Genomic DNA, 16,295 nt, shown 5'->3' on the forward strand with positions numbered 1-16,295 from the left:
ATATCACCAGTACTGAACACTGCACACATTTGGCTGTTATTCACTGAGAAGCTAACTTCACTAGGACATATGACTCACTGGTCCCTGGAGAGGACAGGCTGAGTGGGGGATGTTAGACCAGTGACCACTTTTTGTTGTTTGAGAGATGACATAAGTTGTCAAGACCCATAGTGCCCAGCTGACCTTTGATGCACTTCTGACCTCAGCAGGCCACCCATGTGGCGATAGAGCCTACTCCCCTTTCACTCTCCAAGACACCTCAGCACCTCAGGGTGATGCCTATGCAGCAGGAGCCACTTGTGTTCACTGTCACATTAAATCTGATCAGGGCTGAAGTTTTGTCAGCAGCAGGTATTGAGAGGAGGCCTAATATGATGTGACGTTTCTGATGATCTTCCTCCTTCCCAGTGCAGCCTCCAACCCCTACTTACTCCTAGATACCTTCACCCTCTACCAAAAAGATTGACAAAATGCAGTAACATAAAAACAAACTGACAAATGTGCAGACAAAGATATTTTAATGGACACAAACACCAGCATAGAACTAACTCTGAGAGAAGAGCTTGTGAATGGCATTGTGAAAAGACTAGTGGATTCTGGTTTACTCTCCCATGCATGTGTGAATCTCAGCAGAGGCTTGTGAATGCTCCTCTCCAGCCAGACTTGGTGAGGTTGGCATGTATTTGGCAGAGCTGACACACCACACCAGTAGATTTCACACACAGAAAATACCACAGATTGAGAGCAACACAAGCAAAGCAATAAGAAAACTTTTTATAAGGTCAATGATGACAAAAATGTATCAATGATTAACTTCTGAACTACAGGACCGTGTCTCCTTTTGCAGCTCTGATGCACCCAGCCAGCAGTCACCAGTTGCTAAGATGCTATTGGACTGCTTTAAGCTTCTGTATCCATATGTCACTCATAGTTTCTGCAGTGTTGTTCTATCGGCCCCAGTTAACCTTCCTCAGAAACCATTTTGCCAACTGAGCATGTTAAATCTGTAAGATTGTTCAAATCAGTAAATTATTAAGCTCACATGTTTATTGTGTTTTCCTGATTGGCATAAGACAGTTTAACCAGAGTCACCATGATACAGCATGAAAATCAAAATTTGTTTTGCGTGTCTGTTTTAATGTTTTTTGGAATGTTAATGCAGTCAGAACTCAGTCAGCTGGCTGTTAGATGTACCCTTTGTGGTGCATTCTACTGCAAATTTTAACAGAACACACAAGGCCATGAGAAGCGATGCAGAGAATTTGATCTGTCAGCTTGTGTTGGCACTAGTTCTTTGAGGTCAGCTTGGTGGTTCTCAGGACCTTGACTACAGCATGTGTCTAAATGTAGGCCACTTGTGTGTCAGCTTGGTGTGTCAGGAACCAGGGCTAGAGGCCATTCTAGCTCCAAACCGCAAGGGCTGAAGTGCTTGACCATTAAAATATCTACATTGGTTCTCTCCTGCTGTGTAGGTATGGAGAGAAAGGGGATGCCATCCGGATTGAGAAGGTTGTGTACACAGGCAAAGAAGGAAAGAGCTCTCATGGATGTCCTATTGCTAAGTGGGTAAGTAACATTAAGCAAGTAGCAGTTACATTACATCTGTCGTTACATTACATCAGTTTTCACAATGTCTTGCGTTACAAAACCTTAGGCCATTTCCTCTAGAAAGTCTAGGAACATTCCCTGTGTGAAAGTCCTTTGAGCACATTGTGATTTGAGTGTCCACAGCAGGGCCTAAGCCTCGGGAAGATTAAACAAATTAGCCGAGTGAAGTAAAAGCACAATGGCTGGCATGAGGAGTTGTAAGAATGTCCCGTGTAAAATCCCATGCAGTATTTGGCCGGTTAGCAACATTCAGCACTGCAGGCCTCACCTCACCTTGTTCTTGGACCTTCAGAAAGTACTACCCCCAATTAGGAACTTTCTTTTCTCAAGGGGTAGAACTACAACCCAGAACTTATTGTAGACCACAGTTACTCTGTTGGCAACTCAGGAAGATAAGCTAAGTTCTGCAAAAGGTTCCTGTTCTCCGGGGAAAATAACTTTGATGGAAACGGAAATGTAGGTGAATACAATTGGAACAATACCTGGTATTGTGACTGTTTATATATGTACATATATATATATATATATAAAATGTTTTTCAAAGCAACTCAGCAACTCAGAGCTAATCCTGAATGTGTTCCTGTGAGAGAGTGAAGAAGAGAAGGGGAGGTGTTATAGACTTTTGTTCCACCTGACAACAGTAACAGCCAATCAACAACAGATTTGTGCAGTGTGTGTGTGTGTGTGTGTGTGTGTGTGTGTGTGTGTGTGTGTGTGTGTGTAGGTGTGTATAATGAGGGGTTCTGAGGAGACACTCAACCAGGTTTGTCACCCACAGTGAGTAAGTCAGTAGGAGGTTTCACTCTGTGACAAGTGCCCTCCCCTCCCATGGCTCCCTGACACATCCTGCTAATGGCTTTATGGGTTCAAACTGCCATCCTACTGCACAAGGCTGAGTGTGTATGTGTTGGAGACAGAGAGAGTGTTGAGATAATATAAGTCAAAGAGAGTGGTCTTGCGCAGAAGACATTTATCTTGTCTGGTAGAAGAAACAGTTGTGCGGAATCAGTTATTATGTTTATGAGAAGTAAAATGTTGGATATTTATATTCTTTGTCCACTGGTATATTTTCTAGTTATTTGCTAGAGTTTGTTTGTTTGTTGGTTTGTTCACAGCATATCTCTAAAATGAATGATTTGACTGAACTTTTTTTTGGAGAGAGAGGGTATAGTCCATGGAGCACTCCATTATATTTTGGTGCGGATCCAGGAATCTTTTAAAGGATTGTTCATCACTGAGACAGGGCCAATTTCAATATTTTGTCTTCAAACTCCATATGTAATGGATAAAATGCCTAGACAAAAATTGCAATATAACATCCACATAAGTTCTTCTGCACACCAAAGTCTGATCTGGATGTGAGTAATATTCCGGATGTGATGATCCAGAATGTTCACATTTACTGTCTCACAGAAAACCTGCTGTAAATGATGTTACAGACTGCAACTAAGATTCAATTCTAGCTAAAACTCTGCTGATTTAGTAGAGGATCAATGAGTCTGCTGCACTAGATCCTGAGGAAAATCAGCATTGCTGAAATATTGTTTTTTGTGAATAACTTTCAAACTAAAAGTCTTTTCATACCAAGAGCGACACGAATAAATGATACAAAATAGCGATTTTTTTCAGAGGCTATTTAAACGCACCACATTTTTTCACACCAAATGAAATGTAAATATGGAATGTGAATTTCTGAAAAGTCACGCTACAAAAGTTCACATCAAGTGATGATGACTAGCAGGTGATGGTTCTGCTACATACAAGGAGTAAAAAAAAGAACATTTGTGTTCATTCTATATTGACAAGAGGCAACTTGTGAAGTGACTCTGCAGCTAAGTTAATTTAACCTGTCACATCATACAGAGAATTAGTATTAATAGCTTTCACCAAAACAGGTCAGGTTTCAGTATAGATGTCAAACATAATTGCAGAACAGAGTTTAATCAACTGCAGTGTCTTACTTTGTATTTCAAAAGCATGTACCTGTGTAAACGTGTGCCTTACAGCTAAAGGTGACAATTTTATTAGCTTAAATAATTATTACTAACAATTCAGTAACTATTATAGTAGGCAGCGGTAGGTTGTGCAGCACTGTAAGGTTCAACTAATCATTTATTTTTAATACTCTGTATTGAAATGTTGAGAAGTAGAAAATAATCATTTGGCAGGCACTTACACAACTCTGTTTAGCTACCCTCCTCAAAGCTAAAATAATGAAAAGCTCTGTTTTCTGTCAGGTAATTCGTCGTAGCAGCGAGAAAGAGAAGCTGCTGTGTCTGGTGCGTCATCGTGCAGGCCACCATTGTGCCAATGCTGTCATCATCATCCTCATTATGGCCTGGGAAGGTGTCCCAAGGTTCCTGGCAGACAAACTGTACCGTGAGCTCAGTGACACCATCACCAAATATGGCAACCCCACCAGCCGACGCTGTGGTCTCAATGATGAGTGAGTAGTTGATGGATACTAAATGTGCCTGGAACAGGCAGATTGTCAATATTTCAGCATTACAGTATGTTGCAACACTGTCTGTACCTTTGGCCATGGAGGAAGACAGGGAAAAAATATTTGAAACATGCTAAAATATTTAATCCCAAGTCAACTTTATCAGGATTTCTGGGAAGGAAATACTAAGGAATGTATGGGCTAATGCACAAAATCCTATAAAATGGGAGTCCACTGCCTAATCTGTGTTTTTGTCAGAGTCTGTGATGTGGCAGTGTAAGGACCCCAGGGACAGTAAGCTAAAATCAAGACATATCATTTGTGCAGGCAAAATCTAAATTATATATCTTCCCCAACAGGTGTATGTACACTGCTTGATGTCATGTGTTACATATATTCATGCCAAGCCCACTATGTTATTATGTAAAGCCCGCTCACACACTTAGCCATCAATGGATGTTAACACACTGTTGTTTAACCTGGTTTAGACAAAAGCAGCATTCATCATCTGGGTTGAGAAAATACGTCTCTCCTGTCTTGGTTCAGTACCGGCAACATGTGCGTCTGTTATGTAGAATATTGTATGTACTTTAAACTGTATCATCCTTTTGATGACCCCAATATGTGTGTATTATACGGTGCCTTTCATATTCATATTCGAGAGAGGGGGCACCAAGTTCATTTACAGCAAACTAACCAAAGTTTTGTGTAATTATTATGAGTGATTAATTACCAGTAAATATCAATTGAAGTACCAATCAGGAGAAAAATCATAAGCATGTGCAAAAGAATAGAAAATACAAGAAACATGGAGTAATTAAATTTATATTTAAAATCCTTATTTTCCCTCATCTCCAACAAATAAATCTTTACTTGGCCCAGGGCATAAAGGCCAAACCATAGTAGGCTAAGCTGTCTTTATTGTAACTGGCTCTGTGGTTAAAGGCAACAGTTAGACCTCTTTCACTATATCATGTCTTTACATTTTATCTCCATCACTTATATTCTTGTGATTCATTCAGTTATTTATTAGAGCAGTGTAGTAATGTAGTCATGTAGCTGAAGATTAGGTAATAAAATGTATAAAACCCAAGGCCATGTAGTTTGTCTGTTTTGTTGAGAGAGTAGCTTTCAGTGTTTTAGAGAATTTCTTACACTGGTTTATTAAACTTATGTGTTAATTAAGTGTAATATATCCACTCTAAAGATTGATACTTCAACTGATATTTTTTGGTAATTATTCACTCATTACACTAAATCTTGGTTGGTTTGCTGTAAATGAACTTGGTGCCCCCTTTTCTCGAGGTAACAATATGAAAATCATATTCAAAAATGGTACATATGTAAGTGTAATATAGAATAAATATTTGTTCCATGAAAGTTATATGAGGTTTGTATGTAATATTAATGCTCCAAATTAAATTTTGCCTACATTTCCTCAATGACATTTTTCTTTCCACCTTTTTTGTCCCATTCAGCTTAATTATTAGAATGTGATATAAAACATACACGGGGTACACATTGTTTATACATAAGGCTGAGAACATGCTCATCATCTCCCTCTGCAGTCGTACCTGTGCATGTCAAGGCAAGGATCCTGAGACTTGTGGTGCTTCCTTTTCCTTTGGCTGCTCCTGGAGTATGTACTTTAATGGCTGTAAGTACGCCAGAAGCAAAATGCCACGCAAGTTCAGGCTACAAGGAGATCACCCTGAAGAGGTACTCATTACATTAAAGCCACTGGTTTTATGCCATTACGCAGGAATATGTTAATGCTGATAATGTCCTAGTCAGATTCTTAAGGCTTTTTATTTTACTTTAGTCACTTAAGTAATCTTGAGTAATTGTAGGCTATTTATAATACTCTGTTTATGTGTTTTGTTCTTACTCATGAGCCATGATTTTATTTGTCAGGAGGGAAAACTCAGGGATCACTTCCAGAATCTGGCAACTGAGGTGGCTCCTTTGTACAAGAAGCTGGCCCCACAGGCCTACAGTAACCAGGTTTGTTGTACAGGCAGTCTTCACATAGTAACAACACATGCCACCAGCAACTACACCTGTCATGTTTCTCACACGCACTGAGTAGTACTATACATCAGACCGTCAAGATGTTGGCTGTCACATAATAACACTTTTATCTCTGTCCTCTACCTCAGTGTCAGTGGGAGTTCAAAGCTCCAGAGTGTAGACTAGGTCTGAAAGAAGGCCGGCCATTCTCTGGAGTTACTGCTTGCATGGACTTCTGTGCCCACGCTCATAAGGACCAACACAACCTCTACAATGGTTGCACAGTGGTAAGATAACTCACGATGAATGTAAATTTGTGCTTTAGGGATATTTTGAGATGTATAAGAGATGTATAGTTTTTTAATAAGGGATTTTTCTGTGTGAATAAGCTAAATCAGCTAAACGTGGTTTTAGCTTGGCATTGTTTACATTTCTTATTGCTGTCTGTGTCGCTCTCTGTTAGGTGTGTACTTTAACTAAAGAAGACAACCGTACGGTGGGGGAGATTCCTGAAGACGAGCAGCTTCATGTGTTGCCTCTTTATAAGATATCCCTGACTGATGAGTTTGGAAGTGAGGAGGCCCGTGCGTAAGTTGCCTGAACCTGCCAAGTCTTGCCGACAACGTCGACTAGAGGCAAAGAAGGCCGCCTCAGAGAAGAAGAAAAGTAAACTCATGCAGCAGGCAGGGGAGACGCCGGAGAAAACAGTGGTCAAGGCTGAGGTCTGCATCAGAGGTTCCCCTCAACTCCAAGGCAATAAAGGTTAGCTGTTGTTAAGACAAATTCTATGAGGTTGCCTGACTTGTAGCCTTGTCTGACAGCCTGCAGTGTGTGTGAGAGACCTTCAAAACAAAGGTCCACTGTAGAAATAAATAATTAAAATCTAAAATGCCATTAAAAAGCTGATTTGTGATGATATGTCTGTAATTTGCCTATTCTTTGTTTCAAACATTCAGCAATTATAAAACAAGAGGTGAAGCCCAATGTCAAAAAGGAGCCATTCAATGGATCAGTAGATGGATACCCTGTTCAGGCAGCAGACCCATTCAGCACCATCTTTTCACACCCTGCCTACTATGCAAGGGGAGGCCTCCCCCCAACTGGCCAGCCCTCTGCACCAGACCCAGTAAATGGCTACCACTCCAATCTCCCCGCAATGCACTATGGCTACTACAACTATCCACCTAATGCACTTTTCCCCCCTAAGCTGAGGACCTACGAGGGTCGAAATAGCTCTTTGCCCAAAGCAGGCAATAAGGTTGTCCAGGTAGACAGGAAACCTGAAACTCAGAGCCTTCAGGCCAAACTGGCCCAATCCTACCCCAGCCACCCAGAGCAAACCAACCAACTAAACCACAGCACTTATGCCCAGCCTGCGGACTTCAACCAGCCCTGTCCTTCTTCTGAACTCTCCAACAGAGGCACTCCAGTCATCAAACAGGAGCCTATGGATGTGCCGGTTTATGAAGGCACAGTGCAGAGCCAGGCTGGTGCCAGTACAACTAGCACCATGCCCCTTCCTGCGGCCTGGCCAGGGCACAAGCTTAATGGAATTATTGTTCCTGCAAACTGGGAAGGTCACCTAAACCCTAAACAAAGTCCTGAAGCCTCATTGTTGAACCCAGAAAAGCAGCAGCTTCACCAGCATCCCCAGCAGCGGCAGCCCTCTCCTTACCCCCAGCAGTGGACATCCTACCCTGGCTCAAATGCCCACATGGCTTCCCCTGCACCATCACCATCACTTCAGGTACCTCCATCTCTGTCCTCTAACCTTGGCACAGCTCTCCCAGGTAACATGCACCAGGGCTCTACTTGTCCTGCTCCCCCACGCCCAAGCACCCCTCTCCCAGGTACACCACAGCCTGGCACCTCACACTCAGGCTCACCTGCACCACAGCAAGGCATCCCATGCCCAGGCACCCCCAGGCATTGGGCCAGCCCTGCTCCCAGTCCTGTGGCATATAGTCCTGGTTTGAAGCACAGCAGTCCTGCTGGAGCCTACCCTGACCAGATCTGGTCCAAGACCGGGGAAAGTCGGTGCTCCACTCCCCTTGGGCTTCAAGAGGCAGCCCGGAAATCTTGTGGAGGTTCAATGGCAGGCAGTACCCCTTCCCCTGCCCCTGAGGGCCGCCTCTTCCCTGATACCTTGCAGCAGTCAGATCAGGCTTGCTGGAACCCTAACCTAGCTAAGCGTGACTTCGAGCAAACCAAGGGTCACGAAGAGGATGAGGATGAGGTGTGGTCTGATAGTGAGCACAACTTCCTGGATCCCAACATTGGTGGTGTAGCAGTAGCACCGGCTCATGGCTCTATCTTGATTGAATGTGCTCGTCGGGAACTACATGCTACCACTCCAATCAAAAAGCCTGATCGCTCCCACCCCACCCGCATCTCCCTGGTCTTCTACCAGCACAAGAACCTCAACCAGCCCATGCATGGCCTGGCTCTGTGGGAGGTCAAAATGAAGCTGCTGGCAGAGCGAGCGCTGCAGAGGCAGCAGGAAGCGGCTCTCCTTGGCCTCTCCCAGGATGACATCAAGGCCCTTGAGAAGAAACGCAAGTGGGGGGCTACGGTGGCAGGTGCCAGTCCAGGACCTGGACAATCTAAAAACAAGAGAGAGGGGCCAGTGACGCGGTCAGCGACAACGTTCCACACTGCCTCTATGGTTACTGTGTCTCCCTATGCCTTCACCCACCTCACTGGGCCCTACAGCCACTTTGTCTGAGGTCAGACAGACACAAACAGATTGATAGCTACAGAGTGGTGTAGTGGAGGGCCGGAGAGAGCAATGAGCAGGATGAATGTCTCTCAGCCGTCCCGCAGTCTAGCATCTCTCCATCCTGCCCCCTCTGCTATCCTCTGGGAGGAGGGGACAATTTTGTTGTTTTTTTTACCTCATGTCAGGCAGTGGTTTGGGCTTCAGACACACTGCCTGTGGTGCTCTTCCTCTCTTGTCACTAGAGAGGAACTCCATTGCTTTTTCTTGTTTATAGAATTTTAATGATTCTAATTATTGCTATTATTATCAATATTACTATGATTACTATTGTTACTGTCAATGTTGTTATTACAGGTATTATAATGATGAAGATGTTTGTTTTTTTATTGCTGTTTTCATTAATGTTATTATTAATGATGTGATTGTTTTTGGTTATATATTTTTTTTAAATCAGTCTGTCAATCAGACTCAAACTGTTTTTTCTGGTTTTCTTTGTTCTCGTCAATCTTCCAGCTGTACCTAGAGGAGGAGCCATCGTCTGCCTGGCAAGGCAGCAATTACGAACTATAGTGATCATATGGTCATATATAAAAATACCAATCCAGTAGGTTTGCAATTGGTATGCATCTGAATATTGTAAATATACAGATGCATAGCCAAAGACATATCTTTAATGCTATAAAAGCCAGTTTAGGCCTTTATAAAAGACAATTCCATTTACTTTTTGGCCTGGACCTCACTTTACTGAATTTGGCTATCATAAGGAGTGTGAGAAACTGAGAGAAAACATCAGTGCTTCTCTTGTCATTAGACGATGAGCTCCTCCTCCACTTCTGCACCCCTCCAGCTTTTGACTGGTGCTCAACTTCCAGCTCTGATCAATTTTCATTCCGCTACTTTTCATGGCACTCGATGCTGTATTTTAGGTGCTCTATAGGTAAAATCTGGCTCAGGCAGCATTTGCAAGTATTTGTTTTGGCCAAGGTGGAGTACCAGAATGATTGAATTTACAGGTGCAGGAAACTGATCATGCAAAGACATGGAAAATGCTTTCCTTTGCTTGTCAGACTTTCCTTTATGGAAAACTTTACATCTTTGGTATTCTACAGAGGCCAAAGAAATGCAGCTATTTGCAAATGCCATTTGACCCAGATCAGCTATTACCATGGAAATGGAACAGGTTTATTTTCCTAAAACATTCAAATAGGGGTGAGCACTTCCTAGTGTAAACTCTAGAGGGCAGCGGTGCCTGCCATTTCAAAGTGGTGTGTACAAACAAACCTACAAGCACTTGAGGTTCATTCAGAAACCAGTAGAGCCTTGCCTTGCTGCTTTAACCATTCATGGCCAGTAGAGGGGCATCTCGCACCATGTTTGCTGACCAAGGATGGGCCTCACCAAAGCAACCCCAGGTAGAGCTGATCGGTGTCCCATTGTGGCACAAATGTGATTGAAGTCTGGAGATGCCTTTGGGGAGCTCATCCTGGGTTAGAGCAGAAGGAAACAATGTTGGGATAGCAGTGCTTTTGGTGCTCCTACACACCCTCTGGTGCTCTCCTATTACACTTGATTTACTGTGAAGGGCCCACTCCTTCCTCTGCATGGTGCTGTCATCTTCAAGCAGAGCGAGTGTCTCCTTCTGCAGGCACCTTGTCACCACAGAGCCAGCCAATCAAAGTGGCTGCCCAGTGGTTGGAGCGCTGTCACTGGGCTTAAGAACTAGTTGCTTTTGAGGTGTTTTTGCGGTTTATTGTGGCCAAGTGGTTTTGTCTCAAAGTACACTGTACAGGGCAAAGAAAGCACAGTCATTCAATGCATTCTTAGTAACCCATTCACAAAGAAAACAATAGTACTGAGAGATAAGGGGAGACATGGAAAATTACTGTAGCTTCTGGGAGTTGGTTGCAAATGCAAATGCATTGAATCAATGAATCTCTCACTTTGTGTGTATGTTTGCGTGTGTGTGTGTGTGCATGTGTCTGAAAATGACACAAAAGCGTGGATGTGTGAAAGAGAAGAGCCAAAGAGAGAGAGTATTTGATAGCCTGAATAGAGTCCTGTGAATCACTCATTTTTATTTTCTCTCCAGCAACCGTTTGGTTTGCTTGCAACATTTTGAAAATGAAAATGAGCTACTAATGGATCTTGATACAGGCTGACTCCTGGCTACTGGGTGGTTGTTTGGGTCAAAGCCCTAGTCATCTGTGAAAGACCCTGTTACCTCTCCTGAGGGTCTCCAGCTCTCTACCTCACGCTGTAGAGACACTGGTCACAATCACATCTTGCTACTGAGGGCAGAGAATCATGCATATATGTTCCTTTGTGTGCTCAAGATCTTCACACTCATTTTAATCTCCTTTTTTTTAACTCTTATTTATTACTACATGATGATGATGATGATAATGATTGTCTTTGGTGTTGTTTTTTTTTTCTCTTCTTTTTTATATACCTAATACAAATTGTACATAGAGAGGAAAAGATTTATAAAAGCACTTTTAATCTTGATTTTAATGACAAAAAAGAAAGAGCCGATTATTGACAACTTGAAGCTTTGGGGTTTTTTTTCTCAAGAGAGAGATAAAAATGTAAATATTAAAATATTTAGGTAAGATTATTTAACTGGTGAGCATAATAACTAAACCACAAATGACAAGGGGGTATTATGAAGTCTCTGACAGACCTTAACAACAGTAAACAACACTTGGTCCCAGTGTGTTGTGTATAAATGTGTGCTTAGTAACACTGCTGTTTAGTTTTTCTAAGTACTGTACCCCCTGTCAGCACGTAACTGACAGAGACCTTTCACATTATAAAAACTGATTCATTACCCCAATTATGTAACAAGAAAAGTCACTTGACTTAATCACTGACTCAGTCAAAATACCTTAGGGATCCCCCATTCTCTGACCAAAACATCTACAAAAACTATGAATTGTAGTTTTTAAAAAAGCTGATTTGTCTAACAACAGTGAACTTTTTGACATTTTATAGCAGGTGTCATCAACCCAAGAGAAGCTCTGTCATTACAAATTAAATTAAATTTCCATTTAAGCTTAAAAAAATTACCAAAACCATAATTGTGTGGTATTCAGTGCGGTCTACTGTCAGTGGGCTAAGGACAAACCTTAATGTGTCCTAAACCTGATATGTGCTGTATGTGGTTTAAAGGAATAGCTCAACAATTTGGAAAATATGATTATTCACTCACTTGCAATGCTTTCAATGAGAAGATCAATACCACTCATGTCTATATGCTACGGTTAACTTAGCATAAAGACTAGAAACAGAGGGAAACAGCTTGGCTCTTTCCAAAGCTCACTAATGAACACTCTACATACTTCAGGAAGTTGTAACTCCTGGCCAAGATACAGTGCAGCACGTAACCTCTGTGAATCCAGTGTGTTCAGCTTCTGTAACAAATGAGATGTAGCGTGTTAATTAACAGTGATGTGTGATAGCACTTACTTCCTCTCTGGGTCCCGTCAGCAGAAACTGAAGGAGAAGAGGATACATAAGGCGTTCTTACAAGTGCTTTCCCCTTTTATAAACAACAATTGGTGCCACCCTGGTCGTATTACTGTGAAGGGACGCTTCTGTAGCCAAGATTTTCAGTTCTAGCTGTAGGACAACGTCCATACTACATACACAGGAAGCTGTCACATGCCACCTTGGTTACTGTTTACATCCCTGCTCCCGGCAAACACATGTGACATCCACTCTGATACTCCAGACTGCACCCTAGTGCTTTCTTGTAATTCTTGTAGGTCTACTGTATTCTTGTAATTTTGTATAATGTAATTACTGTAAAGGCTACGACTTCCACAGTCTTGAGCAACTGTTACAAAGTTATTTCCCTGTGAGGATTAATAAAGCGTTTCTTATTCTGATTCTCAGTGGCTCGCGCATTTACACAGCTGTAATTCGCATATGGCTATGACAGGTGGAAGGAGAGGTAGTTCCAATCGACCAGGTATTAGACTGTAGGCCTACTTATGATAGGTTGCTCACCTTATGTGTCCCCTGTTGATAAAATATACATTTAGGCTACCCCAAACTATGGAGTTTAGATATCAGTCCTTTACTATGAGAGGCAATCCTAGAACAGGAAACGTTGAGATCAGAAGTATCAATATTTCATGATTGATCCACACATCACTGTTAATTAGTAAGCTTTAAAAGTGCTACTGGGCTGATTTGGTTACCTGTGGACAGAGCGAAGATAGCTGTTTCTCCTGTTGCCAGCTTTTATGCTAATAAGCTACACTAACTGGCTGCTGGCTGTAGATCCATTTTAGCAAACAGACATGACAGTGGTATCAGTCTACTCAACCAATTCTTGGCAAAAATGCTAATTAACATATCTCCCAAAATGGTGAACTATTCTCATAATATCAATAGAGTTGCCCTTGATAGCTTAACTACCAGAACCACATCAGAAGGGGGGATGTTTATGAGCATACTAGTTTCAGAGTCAGTCTGAGGGGAATTGGTGGGCAATGTTTTAGCAAGTAATAGCTTGGCAATCTTTGTCAGTTGTGTTAGACTATCAGGTAAGAGACTGCTTCCCTGCTTGTTTAGATGTATCTATCATTATTATCTAGTTCTCATCATAGCAGTTATGGACTTGGCATAAAGATATGGTGTCCCAGTGGAAGACACCTGGGGTTTAGTTTGGAATAATAATTGTATAACACCCACATCATGGCTAACAATAGTTCAACTGGTGCAGGGGCTGAGACTAAGCCCGTTTAACTTTTAACCATGATGCATGGCCAACATTACACACAAACAGACACTTGCATAAAAAGGTGCTGGGGATACAGTGTACATTATTTCTTAGTAACTTTGTAAATTTCTAAATGTCTCACAGGTTTGGTGGATGGTTCTCATGTGAGGCACCACCTCCCAAGTATGTACTGAGATTGGGGGGTTGGTCAGCTGGTGCTATGATGCTTCACCTTAAATTCACTGTGTAAAAAATGTGAGAGATAAATGATCACCACAAATATTTTTCTGAGCTCTTTGAATGTCAAAAGAACTGTACTTTTGATTAAAGCAGTTTCACAGGATGGGAAGCTGCCCTGGTGCTGACTTTCTGAAGTCTTTTGTTACAACGCTACAAATTTACATCTTTTTTTGAGGGCGGGGAGGGGGGGGGGGCACTCAAAAAGTCGATTATATTCTCTTTTAATATTCATTTCATAATGTACTTGAAGTCATTGGATGAGATATTGAATCATATTTGAAGACTGTTATCTGGCTTTTATGTTTGGTACAGTGCAAGTACCAAAGGCGAAATGATATTTTGAGTAGGTTGTACATGTTCATGCTAACTGAATGCTATGATATTTGAAAAATACAAGGATAGCAATTGTGTACTGCCTCCCTCTTCCTCTCCCTAGTCATGCAGTTCCTTTATTCAACCCCTCTTTTTCTCTTAACACCTTGTATATTTTGTCTTTCTCTCACACACACAAACATAGATACATATTCATCTCACTGTGTATGGCCCACTTTTAGAAATTAATGAACAATTAATGTAATGAACTTACCCCAAATTTGGGATAGACTTGGACCCTGGCCCATACAAAAAATTGAAAATGAACCCACACAGCTGGCAGCTACATTCCTTTTTGAGTTTTAGGGTTGTTCTTGGTTCTTTATTTTTCATGTCAAGGATGCAGTATGTAAAAAAGTGTTTTTGTTCAGTCTCTCTCTCTCTCTTTGTAGCTGTATGGTGTATTATGTGAATACATAGTGTATGTGGTAAAAACCCCACAATATTGTTTTATGTTGCGCGATAAATAAAAATATTGAAGTGAACGTCTACGGTTAAGTGACTTTATTTTCTGGTCAAAGTTGTAACCAAAGTGTTTACAATGGTGCGGTGGAGACTCTCAAAATGTAACTGTTTTGTGCTTCCACTTTGATGAGTAACCTCAGGGTGGTGTCAGCACACAGATTTAATTATGGGCAGATTTAGAAAGCTAAAGCTAGAATGCTGACCAATTATTGTAAACGCTCCTGTTCCTTCCTCTGCTACACCACTCATCTGCTGGCAGGAAAAAAGACAAAGACTGTAAGGAAAGGACTGCAGCAACAGATAAAGAGAACACCATTTGCTTTCCATTTAGTAAACAAAAAGAATAGCATAAAGAGGTAGAGACAGGCAACAAGAGGGATCAGCTAGCCTGATCAAATATAATTGTCAAGAAAGTGAATAAGCATATTTCTCAAAATATCCAATTATTCCTTTAATGCTGGGTTCAAATGACAAACACAAATCAGATATGACACTAAGATTTTTAACCATATTCTGAGAATGCATTTTGCCATTACCCTCTAATACTAAACAGGGAACTAGAGACCTGAAACAATATGTATTGAGGCTAGCTACAGAAGACGGTTTGGCAATTAGACCCCATCGATGTGAAGCATCCTCGGTAAATGTAGTCCATGAGGTTTGGAGACAGGATCCCCCCACAGTGGTAGAGTAAACCCAGCAGATAGATGAGGGCTCCTCTCAGTGGGGATGGCTAGATCAGTACCTGATCCACTGATACTGTCTTGTTTTGATAATACTAGGACCAATACAAAATTTGGATCCATCTCAACTCAGATCATGTTTTTGGCCACATGAATGCTTTTACTGGAACCGTATTGGTCAGAAAACAATATTATTGGACAAACAAGTCATGAGTCAACTCAAATCTGAGTCCTTTTGAATCAACTTTGAGATTTACAGCCACAACATTGCAGTTCAAAAAAACAGTGGTTCATGGAAAAGCAAACGAGCACAAATGAAACTTGTCCTGGGTCAACTGACTGTTGTGTCAACAATCATAAAGCAGAGTACACAGTGTTCTCATGAACCAAATTTAATATTCCTTTTTTTTTAGATAAAAAGCTGATAGAAAAATGTCTAATTACTAATACCAACCAACACAACAAAAGAGAGAAAGGTTCTGAATGCGCAGAACATCATGCTGCAACACACAGCTTACATTGGTAAAAAAAAAAAAAAAAAAAAACTGAATAGAATGATAATGTAACCATCTTATCCAACAATGAAACATTTTTCCTTCAGTGTCTGAACAACCTTGACCGGAGGGTGTGTTCCAACTGTAGGGGGATCACACTCCTCAGCCTCCCCGGGAAAGTCTATGCCAGGGTACTGGAGAGGAGAATTCGACCGATAGTCGAACCTCGGATTCAGGAGGAACAATGCGGTTTTCGTCCTGGCCGTGGAACACTGGACCAGCTCTATACCCTCTTCAGGGTGGCGGAGGGTTCATGGGAGTTTGCCCAACCAGTCCACATGTGCTGCGTGGATCTGGAGAAGGCATTCGACCGTGTCCCTCGCAGCGCCCTGTGGGGGGTGCTCCGGGAGTACGGGGTCCGGGGCCCTTTGCTAAGGGCCACCCGGTCCCTGTACGATCGAAGCAGGAGCTTGGTTCGCATCGCCGGCAGTAAGTCAGACTTGTTTCCAGTGCATGTTGGACTCCGGCAGGGCTG

General features: G+C 42.0%; 1 protein-coding gene across 1 annotated transcript in view; it reads left to right on the forward strand.

Annotated features, from left to right (window-relative positions):
- tet3 (tet methylcytosine dioxygenase 3) overlaps nt 1–14,167 on the forward strand; it is a 54,800-nt gene extending 40,633 nt beyond the window's left edge. Inside the window, 8 exon segments of the mRNA XM_020590282.1 lie at nt 1,473–1,566; nt 3,846–4,054; nt 5,620–5,770; nt 5,966–6,055; nt 6,211–6,348; nt 6,525–6,643; nt 6,645–6,823; nt 7,018–14,167. Of these exon segments, the coding sequence (XP_020445938.1) occupies nt 1,473–1,566; nt 3,846–4,054; nt 5,620–5,770; nt 5,966–6,055; nt 6,211–6,348; nt 6,525–6,643; nt 6,645–6,823; nt 7,018–8,786 (2,749 nt within the window). The 3' untranslated portion in view covers nt 8,787–14,167.
- Nucleotides 14,168–16,295: the final 2,128 nt, after the last annotated feature.

The sequence above is a fragment of the Monopterus albus genome, unplaced genomic scaffold (assembly GCF_001952655.1).
Source record: "Monopterus albus unplaced genomic scaffold, M_albus_1.0 scaffold12.1, whole genome shotgun sequence".
NCBI classification, from domain to species: domain Eukaryota; kingdom Metazoa; phylum Chordata; class Actinopteri; order Synbranchiformes; family Synbranchidae; genus Monopterus; species Monopterus albus.